This window comes from Balaenoptera ricei, chromosome 1 (genome assembly GCF_028023285.1).
Source record: "Balaenoptera ricei isolate mBalRic1 chromosome 1, mBalRic1.hap2, whole genome shotgun sequence".
NCBI classification, from domain to species: Eukaryota; Metazoa; Chordata; class Mammalia; order Artiodactyla; family Balaenopteridae; genus Balaenoptera; species Balaenoptera ricei.
The window spans coordinates 187,823,522-187,843,715 of NC_082639.1; the positions used below are offsets into that span (position 1 = coordinate 187,823,522).

At 34.9% G+C, this 20,194-nt stretch overlaps 1 protein-coding gene across 11 annotated transcripts in view; it reads right to left on the reverse strand.

The window, feature by feature from the left end:
* KCNT2 (potassium sodium-activated channel subfamily T member 2) overlaps positions 1-20,194 on the reverse strand; it is a 379,220-nt gene that overhangs the window by 107,796 nt on the left and 251,230 nt on the right. For all 11 annotated transcript variants that reach the window (XM_059942834.1, XM_059942832.1, XM_059942830.1 and 8 more), the window contains 2 exons: positions 5,404-5,553; positions 3,793-4,022 (listed from right to left, as the gene is read on the reverse strand). In XM_059942834.1, coding sequence (XP_059798817.1) covers positions 3,793-4,022; positions 5,404-5,553 — 380 coding nt within the window. The remainder of the gene's footprint in view (positions 1-3,792; positions 4,023-5,403; positions 5,554-20,194) is intronic.

Here is a 20,194-nt window from a genome sequence, read left to right on the forward strand (position 1 = left end):
ATTTGGTCCTTTGTCTTTATCCCTTTTCTGCCCACAATCATTTTCTCAATGATCTTGTTCAGTCTCATGGCTTTAAATACAATACGTAAGCTCAGGAATGCAAAATTTACTTTTTCAGCATACACCTCTCTCCTGAACTCTAGACTCCTATCTAATCTCTTGTTTGACATCTTCCTCTCCATGTCTAACAGATATTTGAAATTCACTGTGTCCCAAACTGAACTCTGTATCTCCCCTGGCTCCCACTAAACCTTTACTCCCCCACCCTCATTGATGGCCATTCCCTTTTTCCTGCTGCTTATGTGAAAAACCTTGAGTTCTTTACACTTCTCTTTTTCTTACAGTTCACTTCCCATTCAGCAGCAAATCCTGGTTCCTCTACCTTCACAGTATACACAGAATTTTTTTCTTTTTTAACAATGCCACTTGAAAATACACTGGGTCCTTGACCTAAACCATCTATTCTCAACAGCAGCCAAAGTGATTGTATTAAAACGGAGTTCAGCACCGGTGGAATCATGCTGTTCCTCTGCTTAGAACCTTATCATGACTCCCACTTCACTCAGAGTAGAAGCTACAACTCTTACATTGACTTAAAAAGCCCAACATGATCTGACCTCTTTTCACCTTTTCCCTCTCATCTCCTGTACTCTTGCCATCAAATCATCACGTTTGAGTCACGAAGGCCTCTTTTATCTTTTTAAATTAATTTTTATTGGTGTATAGTTGCTTTACAATGTTGTGTTAGTTTCTGCTGTACAGCAAAGTGAATCAGCTATACGTATACATATATCTCCTATTTTTTAGACTTCCTTCCCACTTAGGTCACCACAGAGCACTGAATAGAGTTCCCTGTGCTATACAGTAGGTTCTCATTAGTTATATGTTTTATACATAGTATCAATAGTGTATGTATGTCAATCCCAATCTCCCAATTCTTCCCACTCTCCCCCTTCCCCCTTGGTATCCATACGTTTGTTCTCTACATCTGTGTCTCTATTTCTGCTTTGCAAATAAGATCATCTGCATCATTTTTCTAGATTCCACATGTATATGATAATATACATTTGTTTTTCTCTTTCTGACTTACTTCACTCTGTACGACACTCTCTAGGACCATCCACATCTCTGCAAATGACCCAATTTTGTTCCATTTTATGGCTGAGTAATATTCCATTGTATATGAGGGCCTCTTTACTGTTCCTGGAGCACATAAGTCAGACTCCTACTCCTACTTTAGGGCCTTTGTACTGGTTATTATACCTGAAGGAATGTTCTTCTTTCAGACAATCACAGGGATAATTCCCTCATTTTCTTCAAGTATTTTCTCAAATGTCACCTTTTCCATGAGGCCTACAATCCACTCAAAATCCAGTTCTCCCAAAATTCATACGCACTTTTACTAGCTCTGTTTTCTTCTCTCTTTTATCTTATTACATATCACCCTCTAACATACTAAATAATTTACTTTTTTTTTTTTAATATGTGTTATTTATTGCAAGTCTTCCCCATGATAGAATGTTAGCTCTGGGAGCTAGGGATCTTTGTCTGCTTGTTCTCTAATCACAAATAAATACTTATAAGAGTTCCTGGCACACACTAGGTACTCAATAAGTAATTCTTGAATATGTGAAAGAAATGAATAGAACTGCTATGGAAGAGAAATAATCATGTTATATCAATGACAACCAGATTTACTTAACAAAGTCCAAGCAGGGCCAGGAAATATGCCTCAGAGGGGGTGATATTGGGACTGAAGTGCAAAGGATTAGAAGTAGTTACATAGGCAAAGTTTGGGGCTGAGGAGTAGATCCCGTCCAAGGAAACAAAGCATTAAGGTCCACTGGTGAAAAACCATTAGGGAAGATTGAAATGAATTAATATGATTGGGGCTTAGGAGAGCAATTGAAGAGATGATGAAAATCCATTAGTGAAGACTGAAAGAAATTTAGTATGATTGGGACTCAGGAAAGCAATTGAAGGGATGGTAAAATGTGGGACTAAAAATATAAGAAAGAATCATTTAAAAAACCCAAAAAACTTGAAGTAAAGTGACTGTGTAATTTATCTTCTAAACTAGGATATTCCTGAGAGTCAAAGTACAGTTTTCTTAATAATGACACCAGGACAATGTATATAAACTGGTACTGTCCTGGGAAAACTGGGATTGCCTCATGTAAAAAAGAGATTTCGATCATCCAATTATAAGCCATGTTATAAAATTTAGACTTTTTTTCCAATGGCTCATAGGAAGCAATTAAAAAGATTAATGCAGGGGAATGACTATAACATTACGTAAACATTATTACTCTGGTTGCAAGGTGGAGGAGAGCATAGGGTAGCAAGGCCGGAGGTGTGGAGAAAAGATTGGGGGGGGTGATGCTGCAGTGGCGGAAAAGGATGAGGGAGGTTCAGACTGACCACACTGATAGCACTGAGGGTGGACACAGAAGTGAATGACATTAGGGGCTACTTAATGATCAGAGTTAGTAGAATTCAGTGAATTATGAAGTATAAGAGGAGAGGAATCGTAAAAGTCAGACTTGTGGCATTACCAATCAGAGGACGATGATGTCCCATTCGTTTTTAGCAAAAAAAAATGGAGGTGGAAATGGTTTTGAATGAGGGGGGAAAGATTAGCTCCATTTGAATATGCCGCGTCGGTTTTTCCCGTAGGCATCCAGATAGAAATAACCCACGGACAGTTGAATATATTGTTGTGAAGAGAGGTTTAAGGTAATGATTTAGGTAAGGGAAGCATCAATTTATGGAGGACAGTTGAATCTCTGAGAGCAGATGTGACTCTTTAGGGAAAATGAATGTACAGGACGCAGAGGAAAAGCACTGGAGCGTTTTAAGAACCGTCACACGCTGCGAAGATGTCCACTGGATTTAGTGACAAAGAGGAGAGTGGTGGCCTTGCCAGAGTAGTCTCAGTGACATAATGATTGCAGATTTCAGACTAAACTGGTAGAGACGTGAGGGAACGATAAGATTTCAGGCCATCAACCGCAGACAGCTCTTTAGAGGAATTTATCTGTGAAGATGATGTTGTAACATGAGGTCCAGAAGTGTGTGTGTGTGTGTGTGTGTGTGTGTGTGTGTGTGTGTGTGTAGAGATGTGAAGTCAGAGAGAGAGAGACAGAGGGAGGGAGGAGAGAATGAACCAGGGATTTTGAAAAAAAAAAAAAAACAATTTAGGTAATGAGGATGAATAAAACAATTTAGGTAATGAAACAATTTAGGTAATGAGGATGAATAAAAGACTGAAGTCTAATATTTTATACTAAAATATTAGAAGTTAAAAGAAGAAACACATTTTCCTTGTGATAGAAACTAAATGCTTATAGGTGTGTAGGAGGTTTGGTGGCAAAATTTAAAGGAAATTCTTATTTGTCTGAATCTTTTTTTTTTTTTAATTTCTGTGTCACAGAAGCCAAGTTCAATGGTGAGAATTAGATGAAGGATAGGAGAGTTTTGAGAAAAATGGAGAGTATTTGAAATAGCCACTACTGATAACTGAATAGAGAACTGACAAAGAAACATAGAAGTGTCAGGTGCTTATATACTAATCAGATATATGAAATCATCGTTAGAAGTTTTGAATTAGCTTAATTTCTTACCAATTTAACAGATTAGAAATTTTGTTCTGTATACTTAGCTACACCAAGTTTGTAATACACACAAGTATGTTTTAAATTTGGCTTTGGAATTTTAAGAAAAATTAAAGTATATTTATTATTCTTTTTAAAGAAAGAGACTAATGATATTTCCAAATGTATTTATACTTACCCATGCTGGCAATTATGCTATGTACAGGTAATCTAGATGGTCCATGATAAAATGACCTTGATACATTGCTTTTTTTCTGATGGTCGTGGTTTTTAAATGCTGAATTCTCTTCTTTGGTAATATTAATATAGAAACATATATCTGTAGCATTCATAATACATCGAGGACCTGGATTCAGCAAAATGTTTTTATTATCCTCCCTCCTAATACCAATCAAGCAGACACCAAACCTTAATTTAAAAAAGAAAATAAAAGAGTTTAAGGGTTAAATTCAGCAAAGGTCTTAGTTTTTTTTTTTTAAAGTTCACATATATAAGAAAATAATTAAACTATTATAAGGCAGAGAAAAATTAAAACCTCAAATAAGAACATTTTAAAGCTTGAAAAGATTCTAAAAGTTCAAGGCTCTTGTTTTTAAAGGAAAAAAAAACCAAAACTATGTCCTTAGTGTGTTGTGAAATCAGTTTAGTTAATTAAGACTATATATGTTTTTTAGTAAAAAAGAATGGAATAAAAGATAATAGAAATATCAGAGTACATGTCATTTAGTAAGGGTAAGAGTTTTATTGTAAATTTTGTGTGTGTATACTGGGTCTTACCATAAAATGTATACCTTAATTTGGTCAAAAAAGATAAAACAGTATTTCTTACTTTGGTCAAAAAATTTGAAAGCCATTGGCTTAGGGGAGAGGAAGAAACTTACTCAAGGTCACAAGAGAAAGAATTTAGGGTCCCTAAATTTATTTTTGTTCTGCTTGAATTTTAGAAAAAAATTTAGAAAAAAAAATTAAATAGCATTGAATAGGTATACAATTTAATTAGGAGAAATAATAACCACTGAATGTAACAGGTGTTACTTAAAATTTCTTATATACTTTTTCAGGTTATGTTCCAAACACAAAACCTCCTGAATATTTTTATCTCAATATGTCTTATAGTGTTACAAATAAATCAAACTTAAAAATATTTTTTAAATATATAAAAAGTATATAAACAGAATCATGTTGGGAATTAAAGTAGAATACTTTAGATATTAGATTACTAGAATATACTAGATTATTACAAATCTTTAAAATGTTATATTAATATTTTATAATACTAATAATATATTATTTTCATGTTAGACATACTTTTTATTTCTTAAGTAAAGAATTTCTCCCAAAAAGAACAAAAATAATAATGTTCTATGTTTGAATTGAAAGGTACTATCATTTATTTTTTAACTTATTTTTCTGGCCAAAGCAAGTTTTAAAAAATGTCTAGTTTTTATAAATGTTATTTTTACTTTGTTTAAATTTTTAATCAACACTTTAAAATTTAGATTTATAAAGAAGATTCATTTTCATGTAAATTTTTACAGGATTAAAATATTTTTAAAGATAAATTAAAAGATACTAAAGTCAATATTCCTACTAAGTTATACTATACACCCAAGAATCTTAACTTGTAGAGACCATACAAAAGGCCAGAATTCAAATGTCTCAGTAATTATGTCAAAAATTCAAGAATACTTGCAACTTATGAGCACCAATATGGGTTATATTATGGAAAACTGTGTTTAAAGGTATGACTGATTAATATTTTAATTCCACTCTGGAAACAGAAACATACTTTTTGTGTGCATGGAAGGAAGCATAGGTGAAGCTCTTCCCTTCATATTCAGCAAAAAATGTACTTTCTTCCAAAACGATGTGGTACACTTCATTCCCAGAGCATCTGCCGTACATCTTCTGCCATTGTTCTGGCGATTGCTGGCCTTCTCTGCAACAAAAGCATACACACATACACACAGAGAGAGACAAACAGTGAATGCGGTTCAAAAAACAGTCCTTGTCATACATAATCTGGAGTTTTCCAACTGTAAGAATGGACAAGCACAGTTCAAAGAAGTTTTCTGTGTGGTGCTCAAAATAATGACATGATTTACAAAGAGTTGCTATAAAAATTTCGAAACTAACACAACATAGAAGCTTGAGAGATGGCAAATTTTTAAAAAGTAGAAGGTTTTCAAAATCCAGTTAATAAAAGCATTTATTGTGATCATGAACCAGTGAGCTATAGCATCTGATTTTTAGTCTTTGTTTATGTATATCATGTCATGCACGACCTATAATACTTGTCTTATAGTCTCAGTAATACAGCCCACTTCATCCCCTTTACGATACCTGCTTGGCTCCTGTATGTAATTGACTTTGCTTTGTATTTAAAATTATGAATACATACATCTCAACTTATCAGTTTGATTTTATAGAAAACATACTCTTAATTTCTGTACATATCATAGCAATGGATTTCTTCCAATTGTGTACCAGTTAAGAAAAGATAGTTCTTTGCGATAAAAGTAAGGATCTCTAAAAGAGATTACCAGAAGTATTTTTTAAAAGAAGATAAGTTTATCACAGAAAGTGCAGTTTCTTTTTTATTCTAGAATATTCTGCTCAGTGAGTTTGGAAATTTATTAAAAACTCAACTTATGACAAAATTTATTGTGACTATACAATAATGATTTTTCCCATTTTGTACAATAAATTCCATTTACTTTTGGTGAATAAAGTTTAGGAACTCTGTAAGTACAACAAATGTACCTTCTAGAAGAAAAGAGATGAATTTATAAAAATCAAAATATTTCATCATAATCTCTGTAGCTTCTGGATGGATTAAAGCAGACAAGTCATTATGTATCATATTTTAAACTCCGAGTTTTGTCTGAAAACATTATAAAACATTTATAAACATTTTCAAAGTGTCAGTAAATTTTTAAAAAACCATATATTTTCCAGGTATGTTTCACTTGCACTTCATTCCTTCTTAAGGATGCTTAAGGGTTAAGAGTCTGGGCCTTGGAGTCTGACTGCCTGATCTGAACCCTAACTCTGCAATCTTGGGTGAGTTATTTAACTTCTCTGTGATACTTTACTTCTGTAAAAAACATTATCAGTCTTACTGGGTTGGATAAAATGCAGTAAATCAAGTAAATCATTTAGCAGATGTTGGGAACATAGTAATCTTCAGTAAATGTGAGCATCTATTACTATTTTGCTGTTATATCTTCCTCATTGCTGAATTCAGGAGCCGCTTTCAACATTCCTAGTCACAAAATGAACAATATTGCTCTTAAAATCTTCACCCTTTCTTCTGTAATGTTAATATATTTTTGAAACTAGGAAAATAAAACAAAACACATTTGACTATTGACTATATATGGTTACACCTAACTACTACTTCCTAAGAATGATTGTTCTTGGTGGAGAAAACTTTTCCTTTGGCCAACAGAAATAAAACTATTTTTGATACGTAACATATTGCTACTTGGCAAGATAGTACTTGGCAAAGATAGAATCCGTTTAAAGGGCTGAAAATGTAAGAGAAGGTGCCAGTAATTCATCAGGGTTTGTTTGTCATCCAAAAGGCCTCATGGGGTCAAATAATTGTCACATAAGGTCACTAAAAGCTATTCAAGAGAATCACAAATCTAATTCCAGCAGCTGAAATGGAAATACAATATGGTAACTTGGAAGGAAACAGAAAAGGACAGGGTCAGACAAGGACAGTTCTGATGAATTTCCTTAAATCACTTGCTAGTTCTCATGCTATTTTATATTGGCACCTTTTTACCAAATATCTTTAATGAATCTCTAAATTCAGCTAATGGTAAATATACAATTTTTTTTGCATTCACTTCATGTTAATTACTTGAGAAATGTTGGAAATTAGCGACTCCATCTACTACTAATGGGTATGTCCAGGTCTCACTTATTAATTCCTACATGAAATATTTATTGAGCACTTGGGATGCGGCAAGAAAAGTTCTAGATTTCTAGGCGATGGCAGCTGACAAAAAAGGCAGACATACTTTCTTTCTTGAATCCTTTAGTGGAGGAAAACTGACAATACAGCAAATTATGTGTTGGAAGTGATAAGTGGTGGGGAGAAAAATAAAGCGGAGAGGGAAATCGTTTTCAGGGGTGGATTGGAATATAAATAGTATGACTGAGGAAGCCTCACTGAGAGAATGACATTTAAGTAAAAATCTTGAAAAGGGTGAGAGAGGTAGTCACAGGGGAGAAGACTTTCTGGCAGAAGCAGCAGCAAGTGCTTCCCTGAGGCAGGGGGATGCCTGGTATGGCTGAGGAGAAGCAAGGAAGCCAGTTTGGCTGAGGTTGAGGAAGGAGGAGAAAATGAGGCCAGAGAAGTAACTGGCAGGGAGACAGGTCATGAAGGGATTTCTAAAATCTTACTCCTTTGATCTTTATAGGGAAAATTCGCAAAATATTCTGACTTATACGTCGCAAAAATCCCTCTGGTCATTGTTCTGAGAATAGACTGAAGCAGCAGCAATGACCAGTGAGTAGTTTATTGCAATGATTTAGCAAGAAGATGATGGCTTGGACCAGGTGAGATTCTGGGTGTGTTCTGCAAGTGGATCTGAAAGTATTTGCTGATGGAAGAGAAAAATAAAAATAAACACCTTAAGTGCCCATGGCCATCAGAAATATGAAAATTAAATGAATAAATAAATATCCATACAGATAAAAGTGAAAATGTAAGTACTAATGCTTATAAAGCACCATGGGGAAATCTCAAATACAAAATGTTAAAAGAATTAAGTAGCTCTAGGTGGCTCATTTAGTTAACTAGGTCCTAGAGAAGAAGACACGTAAATCAGAGATAGTATATGTGGGCTTCACAAACATTTGGAATGTTTATTTTTTCTAAATTTGGAATGCTAGGTTCATGGATGCTCATAATAATATTCTTATACCTTTGAATGTCTGAAATATTTTCTAACAAATAAAAAATAAAATGTATCACCAAAGTGAAAACACAAACCAGGACTAGTAGTAAGGATTTTAAGCTTTTTGTTGTTTTTTTATTTTTATTTTTATTTTTTTTAAACATCTTTATTGAAGTATAATTGCTTCACAATGGTGTGTTAGTTTCTGCTTTATAACAAAGTGAATCAGCTACACATATACACACGTTCCCATATCTCCTCCCTCCCGCATCTCCCTCCCTCCCACCCTCCCCATCCCACCCCGCCAGGCGGTCAGGCGGTCACAAAGCACCGTGCTGATCTCCCTGTGCTATGCGGCTGCTTCCCGCTAGCTATCCATTTTACATTTGGTAGTGTATATATGTCCATGACACTCTCTCACCCTGTCACATCTCACCCCTCCCCCTCCCCATATCCTCAAGTCCATTCTTTAGTAGGTCTGTGTCTTTATTCCCATCTTGCCACTAGGTTCTTCATGACCTTTTTTTTTTTTTTTTCCTTAGATTCCATATATATGTGTTAGCATACTGTATTTGTTTTTCTCTTTCTGACTTACTTCACTCTGTATGACAGACTCTAACTCCATCCACCTCATTACAAATACCTCCATTTCATTTCTTTTTATGGCTGAGTAATATTTCATTGTATATATGTGCCACATCTTCTTTATCCATTCATCCGATGATGGACACTTAGGTTGCTTCCATGTCCTGGCTATTGTAAATAGAGCTGCAATGAACATTTTGGTACATGACTCTTTTGGAATTATGGTTTTCTCAGGGTATATGCCCAGTAGTGGGATTGCTGGGTCGTATGGTAGTTCTATTTGTAGTTTTTTAAGGAACCTCCATACTCTTCTCCATAGTGGCTGTATCAATTTACATTCCCACCAACAGTGCAAGAGTGTTCCCTTTCCTCCACACCCTCTCCAGCATTTATTGTTTCTAGATTTTTTGATGATGGCCATTCTGACCGGTGTGAGATGATATCTCATTGTAGTTTTGATTTGCATTTCTCTAATGATTAATGATGTTGAGCATTCTTTCATGTGTCTGTTGGCCATCTGTATATCTTCTTTGGAGAAATGTCTATTTAGGTCTTCTGCCCATTTTTGGATTGGGTTGTTTGTTATTTTGTTATTGAGCTGCATGAGCTGCTTGTAAATCTTGGAGATAAATCCTTTGTCAGTTGCTTCATCTGCAAATATTTTCTCCCATTCTGAGGGTTGTTTTTGGTCTTGTTTATGGTTTCCTTTGCTGTGCAAAAGCTTTTAAGTTTCATTAGGTCCCACTTGTTTATTTGTGTTTTTATTTCCATTTCTCTAGGAGCTGGGTCAAAAAGGATCTTGCTGTGATTTATGTCATAGAGTGTTCTGCCTATGTTTTCCTCTAAGAGTTTGATAGTGTCTGGCTTTACACTTAGGTCTTTAATCCATTTTGAGTTTATTTTTGTGTATGGTGTCAGGGAGTGTTCTAATTTCATACTTTTACATGTACCTGTCCAATTTTCCCAGCACCACTTATTGAAGAGGCTGTCTTTTCTCCACTGTATATGCTTGCCTCCTTTATCAAAGATAAGGTGACCATATGTGCATGGGTTTTGTTGTTATATTTTTCACTGCTACCTTTCAAGGCAGCATTACAGGCTACACTATACAAGGCCTCCCTGCTTACCAATATTTTGAGACTAACATTTTATTTAGGCAGAAAGTAATATTTTCCCCTCTTACTATGATGAATGTATCAACAATTTTTTTCCAAATAGCTACCCAGTTATTCAATTTATTGAATAGTCCATCTTTTCACACACTGGTTTAAAATAACTCCCCTATCAAACACCAAATTCCTGTTGCCTATGGGCCTCAATCTCAACTTTCTAGTCGGGCAAATTGATTTGCCTCTACCCATTCCCTAACACTACCTATGTCGACTATTGTAGCTATAAAATTGTTTCAAAATACATCAGGATAATCCCTCTCATTATTATTCTCCTTCAAAAATTTTCTTGCTATTCTTGTCTCTTCATTTTTCCGTACAAACTTAAAATCAGCTGGTTTACTTCGAAAAGAATACCTTTGATATGATTATTGGGATGATTAATAAATTTGGGTGAAACTGACAGCCTTGTGATATTGACAATCTTCATTTGTATGTTTATTACTTGTCTATTTCTGCCACCATCTCTCACTCATCCTGAAGCAGAATGTAAGCACCAGAACTTCTCAGTCCATTGTCTATCCTGATCTCTGTGGGATCTCCAGTAACTAGAACATCTTCTAGAATACAGTGAATGTTCAAAAAATGTTTGTTTAATGACAGCATTTAATTCTTCTGACAATCTGTGAGATGCATGCTAGTATTATGCCCATCACACAGATAAAGAAACTGAGGCTCAATGGTTTCAAGTCTTTGGTCTTGCCAGCATGGACAGACCAAAGAATTCAACCCAGGCAGTCTGGTTACAAACACTGCCCTTTACTCAGAAGCTTCAGTTCTGAGTAACTTCAGTATTTAGTGTGAATGTGTAGCTGTTCTATTACTTGTCTTCAGGATACTAGAATTTGAGAGCCAAATTTTCCTTTTACCCTTATTAATAATACAAGGCATTTTATAGCCTGTAGGTTTGTAATAAAAACAAAATAAAAAACTTCTGATTTGTCTTCAACTTAGCATTCTACTCGAGTTTTCTTTTGTCTTTTCCTACTTTATGTATCCGGGGAGACTTAATTCAAGATTATTTTTGAATGAGAGGAAATTTATCATATAAATAAATAATATATTTCCAAATATTTTATACAAAAGAATTCTTTAATTCTACCACTTAAGTAGCTCTTAAGTAGCACTTACCCATTTCTCTACCATCAACTCTTACACTCTTAAAACTGTGCTGACCCATCTCCTAGCTTCCTTGCTTCCTGTGTTGATTGGTGCTACAGTTGGAGTGAATTTCAAAATCTCAAATCACTTCATGTCACTCTCCTGCTGAAAATAGTTAAAGGGCTTCCTCCTTCCATTTGAAAAAGGTGAACTTTCTTACCATCATTACACAGCCCTCCTGACCTATGCCATGCCTGTCTTCCAAATTTCAAATATCATTCCTGTGTCCTTTCTCTTGAGTTCTCCAGCCTTGAGCAGTCTTTAATTTCCCCTGAAGAAGAAACTCTCTTATCTTGGTCTTCTCACAATGCTGTTCTTTCTTCCTCCTATGCCTTCCTCGTTCCTGGACCCACAGCTCAGGCATTACTTTCTCAGCTGTGCGGTGGTGTACTTCCTTCATGATATTATAACACTAAATTGTATTAACTAATCCTTAATGTCTTGCTTCCCTGTGAAATAGGCCCCATGAGGAAAGGGATCATGTCCTGTTTACCACTCTATCTCTGAGACAAGACATCTGTTCTGACACAGAGTAACTGCTTAATAAATGTTTTGTTAAATGAACAAAGAATAACCTAACAATGTTCTTCATGCTCAGTTACTAAATGTTCTGCTTTTCTAATTATATAATTCCTTTCTCCTTCACCAGAATCATTTTTTAGGTCTCACCAATTACTTTCCCCATGATGAATTTGCTGTTAGAATGGGGGGTGGGGAACCTTCACTGAGTTTCATAATCATAAATGAACTTATGAACTTATGATATGAAATGAACTTAACCTCAGCAGCAGTAAACAACACAAAAGATATTAAGGATAAAAAAGCAAAGAATGGAAAGCTCTGTGAAAAGCCATTTTAAAAAGACTTACTATGTGCTTACACTAATCAAATGAACATTTAGGGAAAATAGTTGGCTTCTGCACTTAATTCCTGTTAACCTCGAAGTAAACTCCAACCTGTAAAGTAGGATAGCCCGTAGTCTATTTCATACCCTTTCGAGGCTGCTCTACCATATTGACTGGAAATTAAATAGCAATCAATTCTTCCTAGACAGGTTTATGTCCACCTTTATTTTCAAAATAATGCCAGCTCCAGCTGTTCGCAAAGGTGTTAGTAGAAAAAGAAAGAAGGAAGAAGAGGAATATGAAAAGAAAATATTCTACTAAGAAAGTAAAGGAAGTACAGAACGAAAGTGTATGCTCAGTACTTGAAAGAATCTCTTTAGATCTCTATTTGCCCTGAATAAAGGGTAATGCTGTGAAATCCATGAATCCAATACCATAGTCATGAGAGCCTTAGAAAAATGTCAGTGGGCAGCCTAGAAGGAAAAGAAGCTTGTGACTGCTCTTGTCTGCATTTTAAACCCTTAACAAAGGTCTTAGTGAGAAAAATATTTGGGAAAAAAAAAAAAAAAAAAAGGAAAGCGTAAGGACAGGTGATAGAGACTTGTTTATGAGAAAACAAACAAACAAAAAAATGTCCGGTGAAGTAAATTACAACTTCCATGTTAAAATCTTCACGACCTTGTAGCCTTCAGCCATGCTCTGTCAAATCTCCATCCCTGTCCTACAATAATAACGTCTTGGGCAGATCCCACTTCTTTCCAATCATGTTCAGTTATTAAAAAACCCAATCCCATCTGATTTGAAGCTCCAATCTTCCCAGCTCAGGCTAATTCTCCCTAGAATGCTGCTGCTCTAACTGGTCATCAATGGCCTCTGTGAAGGTGTCTTGTAGAGACATGTGAACATACCCTGTGGGGTATGAGGGGTGGGCCTCTGGGCACCATCACTGGGAAGCAAGAAACTCTCTTCCACTCTGTCTCACCTACTTCCCAGCAACACATCCCATCCACCCTATGGCCTCTGGGCTGCTTGGGTTTCCTCACCTTGTAGGCAGAACCCTTAGAGGGGGTACCACAGAGAGAACGTGCAAATCTTTTTAAGCCATCAGCTGAGCTGCTGGAAACCCACGCATGGGAGGGAAGGCTCTGCCATCTCTCTCTCTCAAATTCTTTTTTCCTCATGTTCAAATAATCACAGAAAACTACATACGCAGATGTCCAACTAGGGAACGAACTGCTAGTTCCCACTTCCTGCAGATACTCCACGAGTATTAGGTCATTTTTTGGACTTCACTTTATGAGGCTGGGCGTAGGTGCAAAAACACTGTGCTGCACTACTGGTCCCTCTCTGATCTTCTCTTTCTACAGAAAGGTGGGGAGATTAGAAAATGGGATACTTGACTCTTTTTCCTCCTTGGTTTTAGGTTATGGTCACCAATCCTGGGACAACATGAAAAGTCCCTCTCATGACCATAAAAGGCCAAACAGTGGGCAGTGACCCAATTCCTGGAAATCTCTGTCCCTTCCCCATAATAGTTGGAATAATTCTCCCACTAATTAGCCTATGAAATTACCCAGCCCATAAAAAAACCAACCACCCCATATTTCAGGGCCTCTTTCACTCCCTGAGATGGACCACATTCTGTCTATGGAATTCTGTCTCTAAATAAACCTGCTTTCACTTTTAAAAAAAATAAATAAATAAAAATAAAATAAAAATTTAAGAAAAGGTATGTTCGTTCTATCCTGTTTATTGTTCCCAAGTTAGAAATATCATTTGCTCCAGTTAACTTTTCAATGGTGCATAAATTCAATTTGACAACTGATTTTATTGTTCTTTCAAATGCAAGCTGCACATTCCTTGTTAATCCACGATTACACTTTCAAGGCAAACGGGTTTTTATTGCCAGAGAGCAAATTAACTCCCATACAGTCTCCTGTGCTTCAACACGACCAACCAGTTGGAACAGGACAGTCAGCTAGTAAGCGCTTGGTCTGCAATTTGCAGAAACGTGCTTCATACAGGCCTCTGAATGCAATAAAAGAATCTGTTATGGTTTTGGCTTTCAAAATTTCCCCACATCAAATTTTCCCAAAAGGAGAAAATAAGAATCTAACTGGAATTTCCTGTTCCAGATACAATACCTTGAAGTCTTATTATACTGCATTCTCTGTTCTTATTTCAGGAATGTACTGAATGATCCTGCTCAGTAATGTGGTTTGCATTTTGTTAAAAACAGCATACAACCTTATTTGATGGACAATGCCCTATTTTTAGGAAGATGTATGTTTTTGTAAAACTCAAACTAATAACTTTTAGAAGGTAAAATTCGATTTTTACGTTCATGTTTTCTTTGTGTATTTTAAAGATGCCACCAAACTAAAGGTAAACTCAAGAAGTGTAGGCAGGCATTACTGCCTTCAAGGTTGTACAATTAAATTATTAGTGCAAATCCATCTCTTCTACAGTATTATATCTGTCATTTTAAACACCTCTGCATCGTAATTATCAGATTTAGTTTTGCTAGTACATTTTGTTCCCTTCAATCCTAAATAAGGCATTTAAATATACAATAAATGGTTAGTTTCAGATTTACCAAAATTGACACAGATTGCCAAATTAGTTGCTTTTATATACTCATTTTTATTACCAAACTAAATTATTTTCATATCAATGGGAACAAAGAACATATTGTCACAAGGTATCTTTGGTATAAAATCCGTTCTTTGAGATGTAATAAAAGGCTTTACATATAACTGGAGGAAATCTTTGCCTTAGGAAAACATGTCATTTACATTTATACTTGCAGAGTTACATAAGATAAAATTTCCTTATGATGCTTTATTTTAAAGATAAGAAAATCTATTTATTACTTCATTATACTAGATTGAAAGTAGATTTAAAAAGTCTAAAACAAGTGACCCAAAGGTTTTAATCTAACTGAAATTAACATATTTTATTTAATTCTATACTCTAGTAGTTCACCAATTTAATGTCAGCTTGGTTCCAGATAATTGTTTATATTCTTTACAGGAGCCTCTCTGAAAACACACATGAATTACATTAATTCACAACGGTCTCAAGCTTTTACTTTATTTAAAAATTAAAGTATTTAAATGGTATTCCAATTCCTTTTACTATTAATGTCAGGAATCTACAGTGAACACTGCAAGTAAAAGAAATGATTTTGACAAATTGTAGCCTGTGTCATTGAAAGCATAATTGTAATTTATGGAGTGGAAAGGGCATATTAGAGTAGATGGAAACTTCCACTACAGGTGAGGCTACAAAAGAAAGAGCTAACACAGAACTTCAGATGAACATTTATTCTTGCTGGTCTGGGGATCGATCTGACACACAAATTGGAGTATCTTATCTAGTAAGAAAAGCAGTCAAGAACTCTAAGTAGAAGAGGTAATAAAACTCAAGATTAAGTAATAAAACTCAAGATTAAGCTGAACTTCCCCTGCTTTTTATGGTATCAGACATCAAAATCAAAACCTGAGTCCTAACATTAAAACCATGTAGAGGATGATAATCAATTTTCAACCACTAGATGGAACCAGAAAGCTGTTTGCCATTCTCAGGATAAGAAAAATTGCTGTGAAAGTGACAAGAGTAGAGAAATGCTATACAGCTTTCAAGCATTGTTAATAGTGAACATAAACAATGAACACCCTTTTGAAAGAGATTTCAAAGAGAAATGAAATAAAGCTCCACCGTTAAATTTGAAAGGCTGATTGTACATGAAAGTGGCCCAAACTCACTACCCTGAAGTTTGTTTTTTCTCCAAAAATTCTAGTGTGGTTTTCTGAAGTGCTCACTTAACTCAAGAAGCCACCTAATTATCACACACACAAATCCTAAAATTCTGTGAAGACTTTTCACCTGCTTTTTAAACTGTCAGGTGAAAAATAAATTCATCTCTCATAATGACACTGAATTCTCAGCTCTTTAATTCCATTATTAAATAAGTCATATCCCACTGATTTTAAACTGTTCTCCTTTAGCATTAATAAAAATCCATAGCGAAGGTGTACCTTCCCCCTCTCTCTCAGAACACAGCCTGCTTGCTTATGAATAAGTACCATACGCTTAGCTTATGGTCAAGTGCTCCGTGCCCTTGTGCATTTGCATTGCTCTGCTGTATCTGTCACTTTAGTTGAGAACATCATAGTGAAGTCTTCAGAAAAGTTGTATTCCATAAATATTAATATTTAGGGATATAGGAGTTTCATAAGCTCCTATTGTTGTTATTCACATTTTATCATTTTGAGTATGTTTTTTGCTCTTTTAAAATTATGTGTAACTAGCAAGTTTCTTCACTGGCTGTCCATGTTGTCATTTGGTTTATTCTCAAGGTATGCAAACTAATCTTACCATAGCCAAAAGAAACTACATTAATAAAATAAATCTACTAGGGGAAATTTATAATACATTCCAAACATACATAAGCCATGTTTACATTCTGTTCTGCCTTGTGTTGAATATTAGTTTTTTGTGATCAGAATGGAACGTTTTCATTTTTGCATTTCCCCAACTCCTAACACAGTGCCTTACACTGTACGAATGCATGTGATTGTTATCGTGGGATGAATTAATGAATGACCAAACCATAACAATATTTTAACTCTATTCAGTGCTATTTTTAGCATGGGACTTCATTCATAACTTAAATTGACCAAAAAAAAAAAAAATGCTCCCAGATTCTGGGCTTAACTTGAAGAGTTTTGAGGTATCTCAATAAAAATACGTTATCGAATTTTATTACTATGTCATTGTAGGCATTTTCTATTGACCACCATCTCTGAGGTGTGAGAGAAAAGAATTATCTCACAACAGATTCCCCACAGGGCTGTAAGTATAAAGTAGCAGTGACTATAGATACAGATCTCTTGATTTTCCATTTTGTAAGCTGAGGATATTAGCTACTCTCCCTTCCACATCTCCTCCCTACTTTTCTCTAAAATATCATTTGCTGCACCTTTTTACATTGTTGAAAATGCAAATATCTGTATTTTGTTCCCTGGTTATAAATAAATCAATGGCTTCAGATAAAAGTGGAGAACCCGTTGTACATCTTAAACTTATACGTTACATATCAATTATAATAAAGCTGGGGAAAAAAAGTACAGAGAACCTGAGTTCAGTGATTACATTATTAGGATTATTGCAACATAGTTCATTTAAGAGTTCAGTGGAATGCTATAATTATATAAACTTCTCTGTATTCCCTGAGCAATTCAAGAGAGAATAAAAAAAAAAAAAAAAAATTCCTTACTTACTGACCACCTATTGTTCAGTATTATGGCACATTTTAATTTGATTTATTATAGTTTCTTTTTTATTTTCTTGGAGTTTATGATTGCCTTTTTTTTTTTCCAGTTGGGAGAGAAAACAGAAACTTCCTGTGCCACATCCCATTGTATATGTTGCTTTTAATCTAGTCCAGTCTCTTGTTGAGACTTGTCTGGCTTTTCCTATCTTGACCACAGCTTTTAGAAATCTTTGGTTTTAGCTATGGTACAGACATGTGACCTAGGTTCTATCAATCAGACACAAATGCGGGAGTTTATTTTGGAAGTGAGCTAAATGAGGAAACAGGCAGGCAAGGGGCATCTATACTGTTGTGAGGTCTGGCTGCAGAGGTAGCTGGCTCCCAGGATGTTCAGAGGTCAAAGTTCCTTATTGGGTTAGTTGTGGGGTGGGGCAGTGGGAACTGTTCATGCATGTTGAGCCTAAATAAAGGCTAACTTTCCTGTTCTGTGAGTTACCTATATTCCTCCATACACCTCTTTATAATCAGACTAACTCAATGAATATCCTTGTCTAAAGTTAAGAATCCTAGTCAATATTGAGATTTCTCTTCCTTTCTACAAGTTTAAGAGAATTTTTCTTCACCATTACTGCTTTATAATTTGGCAGTGTTATGTCTCTAGGTGTGGTTCTCTTTCATTCATTGTCATTCACAAGCAAGAAACCCTGTCTATTTAAAGATTTAAATCTCCCTTCTTCTGTTACAATTTCTTACATTCTATTCTCTCCATCCTTTCTGGAATTCCCATCAAATCAGATATTACCTCTTTTAGATTGATCTCGTGTACTGCAAATTATTTTTCCTACATATTCTATCTCTTTCTCTTTTTTTAAATCTGAAATCCTCAAGATTTCTATGATGTTACCTTTCAAGGTTTTTATAATCACTCTGTTAATTTCAAAAGGTCTTTACTTTCTATTTCTCTACTATAACTCCTTTTCATATCTTCCTGGGATTAATAATTACAATTATTTTTAGCATTCTGGATTTGTGTATTTATGTATTATGGCTTTTCCCATTATTATTGAAGAGAAAATCAGATCCTCCAGAATCATAATCAACAAATTTAAGTTAAATATTCTGAAAATTTTAAACTCTACAAATAAAAAAAATTCCTCAGCATTTTAGTCCTTTGAGCAATCATTATCACCCTTTCATAATCCTTCAGTATTCTTGTGAACTATTATTTATAGTTCTCTACTGTTCAAAAATACATTTGAATTTCTTTTTAATGTATTTTTGCTCTCATTTACTGTGACTCTCCTTGCTTACAAACATTTGACTCTCCTTTCAAATGTTATAGTTTTTTGACCTTAGAAAAAATTGTTTACTAGTGAGTAGAAGACCCAACATCCCTATTATCCCAAAACAATTCCAGTGTGAATACAGATATTGTTCTCTTCTAGCTGGATTTGTTCCCTTCATTTCAACCTGCATGCTGGTTGTCAGCAAATGACAAGAGCCATATTTCAAAGTTCTGAGTATAATATATAGGGATATTAAATAGATTCCCTTGTCTGTGAATATGATTTGTTAAGTCACAGGTTACATCTTATATTAAGCAAGAAGGGCTCAAACTATCTAGTCTGGGGTCTCTAAATGCCAGATTAAGAGGGTTGAACCCCAACCCCAAATTATATGTTAGCTTATAATTCAGACTAATTTATTTAGGAAAAATCTGATTTTTCCCATGGTAAATGTCTGACTAAACTTAATTATAGAGAAATGGTACTGTGGTGGAGGAAACAGGGTAACTTGTTCTGTATACAGAAATTCAATCAAAATGTGTCCTCTTTTTTTCTAGGAATCTTGTACCCCAGAGCCTCACTGGGGGCTGGGATTTTGTCCTGCTGTATCACCTTCTAAACATATGCTGGGATGGAGGTTTCATCAAGTTCATTTACCCACTTTCCATCTTCTAGAAATTCACTGAAATCTCTTCTTTTTCACTGATAAAAGCTTATGACTTTTATTTATTTGCTATCATTTCAGTGGAGCAGATGAGGAGGAGCAGATGAAGACTATGGATCATAAACTACTTTGAACCAGGGGCCTCAATGAATCATCTTTAGTATATCCTTTACTTCATTTACTTAACTAGTGTTTTTTGAGCATTCATGCTGTGAAACACTATAGAAGGTATAAGAATGAGTAAGTTCCAATAAAGATGTTAAAAAAAAAAATGAGTAAGACATGTTCTCCACCTTAAACGAAATTATACCCTATTATGTAGGAAAAAATAAAGGGACCATAACACATGCTCTGGCAGAATGTCATAAAATTCTATGTGAGTTTGTAGAAGGGAAAGATCACATTAAATTGGGGAGTTTAAAAATATTCTTGAGGAGATAGAATTTTCGAATTTTAGCAAAACCCTCTAGGAAGGCAGAAAAAATTCAAGGCGGAGGGAACAACGTTAAAAAAAGATGTAGAAGGCGGAAACCGCAAAGTATATTTAGGATCATGTTATTTGGAGAACACGATACATATGAGTATCATGAGAAATAAGGATATAAAAATAAATTAGTACTAGAGCATACAGGGCTTTAAATAAATAAAATGGATATACTTAAATCTAATTTGATAATGA